This window comes from Salmo trutta, unplaced genomic scaffold (assembly GCF_901001165.1).
Source record: "Salmo trutta unplaced genomic scaffold, fSalTru1.1, whole genome shotgun sequence".
NCBI lineage: Eukaryota > Metazoa > Chordata > Actinopteri > Salmoniformes > Salmonidae > Salmo > Salmo trutta.
In genome coordinates this window covers 4,570,360-4,577,859 of record NW_021822962.1, presented here as the reverse complement: position 1 = coordinate 4,577,859, position 7,500 = coordinate 4,570,360, and the positions used below count along the sequence as shown (strand labels likewise).

At 42.2% G+C, this 7,500-nt stretch overlaps 1 protein-coding gene across 1 annotated transcript in view; it reads left to right on the top strand.

The window, feature by feature from the left end:
* The window catches only part of kif13a (kinesin family member 13A), a 193,686-nt gene that overhangs the window by 82,386 nt on the left and 103,800 nt on the right, over positions 1-7,500 (top strand). Inside the window, exon 6 of the mRNA XM_029746847.1 lies at positions 6,530-6,710. Coding sequence (XP_029602707.1) covers positions 6,530-6,710 — 181 coding nt within the window. The remainder of the gene's footprint in view (positions 1-6,529; positions 6,711-7,500) is intronic.

Here is a 7,500-nt window from a genome sequence, read left to right as displayed (position 1 = left end):
TAGGAAATATGTTAAAACAGGGCTGTGTTCAGAACAGCCTTAAGTAGCTCTGCAGGCATCATCATCTGCTTATGTCGTTCCATGCTAGGAGAGGAGAGGAGACAACATACGTCTATATCCCTCTTCCCTGGCCCTGCAGATACAGCACACCTGCGTCCCAAATGCCACCTATATAGGGCACTACTTTTGACCAGGGCACATAGGGATATCCATAGGACTCTGGTCAAAAGTAGTGCACTATATAGTGAATAGGGTGGCATTTGAGACGCACTTTATGTATCCCTGCGTGGCCCTGCAGAGGCACAACAAGAACAGGAAGCTTCAGTGTTTCTGATCACGCTAACTCAAGCTGGTGAATCGCTCAGCCCCGTATCCTTCCTCCCCAACACTAAGGATTAGATCCTTGATCCTCACTTCCTGTCCTGAAGAACAACCTGGAGCGGAGTGACACACCTTGGAAACAAAGGCTTTGGAGATCACAGATAATATGGGATAGTCTGTATCTTCCCTGCTATCATAGGGCTATCATACACATTCTGAAAAGAGACATGTATACATGTATGGATACTTAGAGAGGTGTTTGATTTGTTGTCTTCTATAAATCCACATTCATTTAGTAGTGCTGGTGTATTTGAGGGAAGAGTTATGTTTTATACATGCAGGGTTTCAGTTAGCCAGTAATTGACGGCTTTTGGCCGATGAAAAAAAATGAAAAGCGGATAAATAAAATAGTTGCCGGCCAAATTGACCGGGAGAAAAAACAATCGCATTGCAAAATAATGCTTTTTTATTAATTGATGGAAATACCAGTCGATGTTCAGTGCATTCAGAAAGCATTCAGACATCTTGACTTTTTACACATTTTGTTACGTTACAGCCTTATTCTAAAATGGATTAAATGAAACATTTTCCTCATCAATCTACACACAATACCCCATAATGACAAAGCGAAAACAGGTTTTAAGACAATTTTGCACGTTTATTACAGATAAAAAACTGAAATACCTTATTTACATAAGTATTCAGACTCGAAATTGAGCTCAGGTGCATCCTGTTGCCATTGATCATCCTTGAGATGTTTTTACAACTTGATTGGAATCCATCTGTGGTAAATTCTATTGATTGGACATGATTTGGAAAGGCACACACCTGTCTATATAAGGTCCCACAGTTGACAGTACATGTCAGAGGAGAAACCAAGCCATGAGGTCAAAGGAATTGTCCGTAGACCTCCGAGACATGATTGTGTCGAGGCACAGATCTGGGGAAGGATACCAAAAAATGTCTGCAGCATTGAAGATCCCCCAAGAACACAGTGGCCTCCATCATTCTTAAATGGAAGGTTGGTACCACCAAGACTCCTAGAGTTGGCCACCTGGCCAAACTGAGCAATCGGGGGAGAAGGGCCTTGGTCAGGGAGGTGACCAAGAACCCGATGGTCACTCTGACAGAGCTCATGACTGATTCAATTCTTACTGCAGGTAGAGTGGCCAAAAGGCACATGACAGCCCGTTGGAAGTTTTCCAAAAGGCACCTAAAGGACTCTCAGACTATTAGAGTCCTTTAGCAGGGACTGGGAGACTAGTCAGGATCGAAGGAAAGATGATCGGCGCAAAGTACAGAGAGATCCTTGATGAAAACCTGCTCCAGAGCGCTCATGACCTCAGACTGGGGCGAAGGTTCACCATCCAACAGGACAATGACCCTAAGCATTCAGCCAAGACAACGCAGGAATGGCTTTGGAACAGGTCTCTGAATGTCCTTGAGTGGCCCAGCCAGAGCCCGGACTTGAAACCGATCTAACATCTCTGGAGAGACCTGCAAATAGCTGTGCAGCGACACTCCCCATCTTACCTGACAGAGCTTGAGAGGATCTGCAGAGAAGAATGGGAGAAACTCCCCAAATACAGGTGTGCCAAGCTTGTAGCATCAGACCCAAGAAGACTTGAGGCTGTAATCCCTGCCAAAGGTGCTTCAACAAAGTACTGAGTAAAGGGTCTGAATACTTATGTAAATGTGATATTTCAGTTTTTATCTTTAATACATTTGCAGAAATGTCTATAAACCTGTTTTTGCTTTGTTATTATGGGGTATTGTGTGTAGATTGGTGAGGGGGGAAAACAATTTAATCCATTTTAGAATAAGGCTGTAACATAACAAAAGTTGGAAAGGGGAAGGGGTCTGAATACTTTCTGAATGCATTGTAAAAACATTTGACTGTCATGCCTCTCGGTTTATATGTTAATTTGCATAATTTAGTCTAATTAAATTAGCGTGTGTATTTTGGTTAGTTGTCATACATCTTCTTTATCTATACAACTATCACACGCACCACCCATCACTTTCATTCTTTGAAACCTGAATGTTTTACTTCGTATTATGAGGCTTGTCTTAACTTGCTTCAAATTAGCATACAGTCTTAGAACAAAAGGTGCTATGTAGAACCTAAAAGGGTTCTTTGGCTGTCCCCATAGCAGAACTATATTTGGTTCCAGGCAGAACCCTTTTGGGTTCCATGTATAAACCTTTGCATAGAGGGTTCTACATGGAACCAATAGGGGTTGACCATGAACCAAAAAAGGTTCTACCTGGAGCCAATAAGGGTTCTCCTATAGGGATAGCCGAAGAACACTTTTGGAACCCTTTTTTCTAAGAGTGTATAGGTCAAATCAGACCACAGAAACGTGGAGGCAGTTATTTTATAAAGACATAGGCGGCGCCTGAGTTTCATGTTTGGAGAAGATTCCAAATTGTCCTACCATTTCTACCAATCTGGGGGCCAGTAATGAGTTTCATGTTTGGAGAAGATTCCAAATTGTCCTACCATTTCTACCAATCTGGGGGCCAGTAATGAGTTTCATGTTTGGAGAAGATTCCAAATTGTCCTACCATTTCTACCAATCTGGGGGCCAGTAATGAGTTTCATGTTTGGAGAAGATTCCAAATTGTCCTACCATTTCTACCAATCTGGGGGCCAGTAATGAGTTTCATGTTTGGAGAAGATTCCAAATTGTCCTACCATTTCTACCAATCTGCAGGCCAGTAATGAGTTTCATGTTTGGAGAAGATTCCAAATTGTCCTACCATTTCTACCAATCTGCAGGCCAGTAATGAGTTTCATATGCACATTTTTCGTGGAACAGTTTCATTTCAATAATAACGTTTTAGTTTAGCAAAATCGTTGTCACATGGTTAAACATAAGACTTCAATTTATACACATTAAATCTAAAAGTTAAAATTCAACCAATGTGAGAGCACAAGCCTCTGCCATATGGACACATTGATTCACCGTAATCAACTGGCAGCTAAAGAAATGAGAACATGGAACTGAGAGATCGCCCAGGCCAATGCAGCCGTAGGCCTAGAACTTCCATTGTCAACTAAGTAAAAATACATCAAGCCGACAAATAAGTAGAAAATATCTTGATGAAAATCTCTACTCAGCCTGTCTGCCTCCCTTTTTATCTGTCTTGACTTGAGCTATACTGTAGCTAGTGAAGTACAACTTTGTATCAAATCAATCTACTGGGTCTGGCTCAAAGCTGTTGCTAGCGAACTTACAACGTTGTATCAACTAGCCTATTCCGGGCCCTGCACCAGTGAGCTCAGAACAGACAGCTGTTTTTGCACAAGGGAAAAGTATTTTAGGATGTTTCTACTGGATATATGGGATCATCGGATAATGATATTTTGGTCTTTCACACCGAGGCTTGGTGATTGTGGAGGGGGAGATTGTTGGAAAGATTTTTCAAATACTGTGAGGAACGATTATCATTTGCAAAAAACAGACACATTTATTGAAAATGAAATACAAAAATATCTAATTTACATAAGTATTCACACCCCTGAGTCAATACATGTTAGAATAAGCGTTGGCAGTGATTACAGCAGTGAGTCTTTCTGGGTAAGTCTCTAAGAGCTTTGCATACCTGGATTGTACAATATTTGCACATTATTCTTTATCTGTAACGGTCGTCATACGTAGCGGGTTGAGTGCTCATAATTACTTTTATTGAACACAAACAAACAAAACAAGAAAACGATCGAACGAACAGGATTGCAGGCTAAAACACACAGCTATGCAACCACAACTTCCCACCAAGGGACAGGTGCAACAGGGCTACCTAAGTATGACTCTCAATCAGCAACAACGATGTACAGCTGTTCCTGATTGAGAGCCATACCAGGCCAACACAAAGAAATACACAACATAGAAAACCATAGAAATACAAAACAAGAACATTACCCAAAAACCCCGGAACACATAAATCAAACACCCCTCTTACATAAATACATATCCCATTAAACCCCGAACCACATAAAACAAATACCCCCTGCCACGTCCTGACCAAACTACAATAACCAATAACCCCTTATACTGGTCAGGACGTGACATTATCAAATTCTTCAAGCTCTGTCAAGTTGGTTGTTGATCACTGCTAGACAGCTATTTTCAAGTCTTGCCATAGATTTTCAAGCCGATTTAAGTCAAAACTGTAACTAGGCCACTCAGGAACATTCCATGCTGTCTTGGTAACAACTCCAGTGTAGATTCGGCCTTGTGTTTTACGTTATTGTCCTGCTGAAAGGTAAATTTGTCTCCCAGTGTCTGTTGGAAAGCAGACTGAACCTGGTTTCCCTCTAGGATTATGCTTGTGCTTAGCTCTATTCCATTTATTTTTATCCTAAAAAACTCCCTAGCACCTTGCCAATGACAAGCATACCCATAACATGATGCAGCCACCACCATGCTTGAAAATATGTGGTGGTACTCTGTGATGTATTGTATTGGATTTGCCCCAAACATTACGCTTTGTATTCAGCCATTAAACTCTATAACTGTTTTAAAGTCACCATTGGCTTCATGGGGTAATCCCTGAGCGCTTTCCTTCCTCTCCGGCAGCTGAGTTAGGAAGGACACCTGTGGCCAGCAGCATACCACCCTGCATCCCACTGCTGGCTTGCCTCTGATGCTAAGCAGGGTCCCTGGATGGTAGACCAGATGCTGCTGGAAGTGGTATTGGAGGGCCAGTAGGAGTCACTCTTTCCTCTGGTCTAAAATAATATACCAGGGCAGTGATTGGGGACACGTGCTGTCTTTCGGGTGGGATGTTAAACAGGTGTCCTGACTCTCTGTGGTCACTAAAGATCCCATGGCACTTATTGTTAGAGTAGGGGTGTTAACCCTGTTGTCCTGGCTAAATTCCCAATCTGGCCCTCATACCATCACGGTCACCTAATCATCCCCAGCTTCCAATTGGCTCATTACTCCTGAATTTATTTAGGGTTGCCATAACAAAGGGGTTGAATATTTATTGACTAAAGACAGTTCAGATTTAACATTTCTATTAATTTGTTAACATTTCTAAAAACATAATTCCACTTTGACATTATGAGGTATTGTGTGTAGGCCAGTGACACACAATCAAAATGTAATCAATTTTAAATTCATGCTGTAACATAACAACATTTCTGAAGGCACTGTACAAGCTTGTGATTTGAAACAATCCACAGTAATTTTTTAAAAGAAGGTTATGATCCTCGATTCCTCTGTGTCGAAGTCATGCTCTCTGGTGAAGTATTTTAAATAATTTTCTTTCTTTCTCTATAGACAGGAGTAATTATAGAATTCTGACAAATGTATTTCAATTTACTTTAGGGGAAGCTATTGGACACGCCGCCTTTGAAATACTTCCTCGTATGCCATTTCTCTACTTCCACTGGGGTTAACACCCTTACTCTTACGATAAGTGCCATAGTCTACTACCATTTCTCTATATCAACTTTCTTTTATTGTCAAGAAGCCAAAGGCATAATCGTAGTCATATTAGCAACTCATAGTTGTTGCATCTTTAGATCTCACCTTTTTCTAATGGTGATTTTAATCTCTGTCACATATGAACCGCTTTCATCAGGTGTGCCGTTTAGAATGGGGTTTTCCCCTCAAATTGCATTTTGGCAAATGTTTGAAAAGGACGTTTCATTGGCTGGTTCACTACAGGAGCTCTCTTAAGAGGCATTACCATCATCTACATGTGGTTTCAGTCATTCTGAGCACCGTGGGTGGTCGCCCCCAATGCATATGGGTCCGGTAAAAATCTTTCTGGTCACGTTTTCCTAACATAAACCCTGCTGTAGTTCTAAACTGTCTGACTCTGGACCAAAGAGTTGCCAGATTCCCTGTAGAATACCTGAACAAACACATTTACAGACATGTTTTCAACACACCTGCAGTGAGCACATCAGATAGTTGCTGTAGAAACCCCCCAGACTTTGTTGTGGGTTCAGATAAGTGCTGGTCCCTCTCTCTATGGTCTCTATACTACTCTTATTTACTAAACAACATTATTTCATTTACCAGTTTCTATTCTCTGCTGTTTAATCTCTGTTGTTGTCCCTTCCTGTCTCTCCCTGTAGGTTCTGGTGTCTAGTTTGTAGAGCTGGTGTGTAAAGGACTGTTGAAGTCTATATGTGTAGCTAAAGGCTCTGCTATGCTGTTGTCTCTGTCCCTTCCTGTCCTCTCTGCAGGGTCAGGGAAGTCCTTCTCCATGATGGGGAATAAGAAGGCTCCAGGGCTGATCCCCAGGCTGTGCTGCTCCCTGTTTGAGAGGATCGGCCGGGAGGACAGCCAGGTTCTCTCCTTCAAGGTGGAGGTCTCCTACATGGAGATATACAACGAGAAGGTCCGTGACCTGCTGGACCCTAAAGGGTGAGTTTAGACAGACGGATGAATGGACACATACACACACACACGCACGGATATGCACACACATGGACTGATGTGCAGATGGATGTACGTACACACACACACACACACACACACACACACTCTCTCTAACTTGACCAGTGTCTTTGCTTTGGAGTAGCCTATCTCATGGACTATTAAACCTTGAGGTAAAGAGTGTCCTTATCTGACCTGAGCAGTGTTTCCACTAGCACCAGCTGTCAGCTATACAGCTGGTTACACACTCATTTTCAGCTGGGTACTTTTCCCACTTCAATGAACTAGGCACATTATTTACAATTCACAAGCCAGAAGAACAGTCAGCCGAGCCCTCTCAGCTAGAATGAACGATATGCATCTTCTAGCAATCTATTGATAGGACAGCCACCTGTCAGTCACAAAGTGAGCTATGGCAGGGGAACACTGCTGATTTGACAGTCTGCTGTCTGTCCCGCCTCCCGGTTCCTGGGTGGGTGTGTTTTGTACACTGTGGTTGCAGTCAAATGTCTTTATACAGAGGGAGAGAGCATGATGCTCCTTCATCGTCTATGCGAGTCAATTTGCACGTCCAATATAATATGGTAAGGATGAGTCATAATCCACTTATTGTTTTCTGGCACATTGATTTATTTTATTATATTTGGCGTTTCACATGCAGCCACGAAGTACTGGCGCATGGGCTCACTGTACGGTGACGACCAGCAAGCTTGATTGGTTTATAAATGGTGTGGAACTGGCTGAATAAAGTTGATCTCATATATCCTCGGCCTTCATA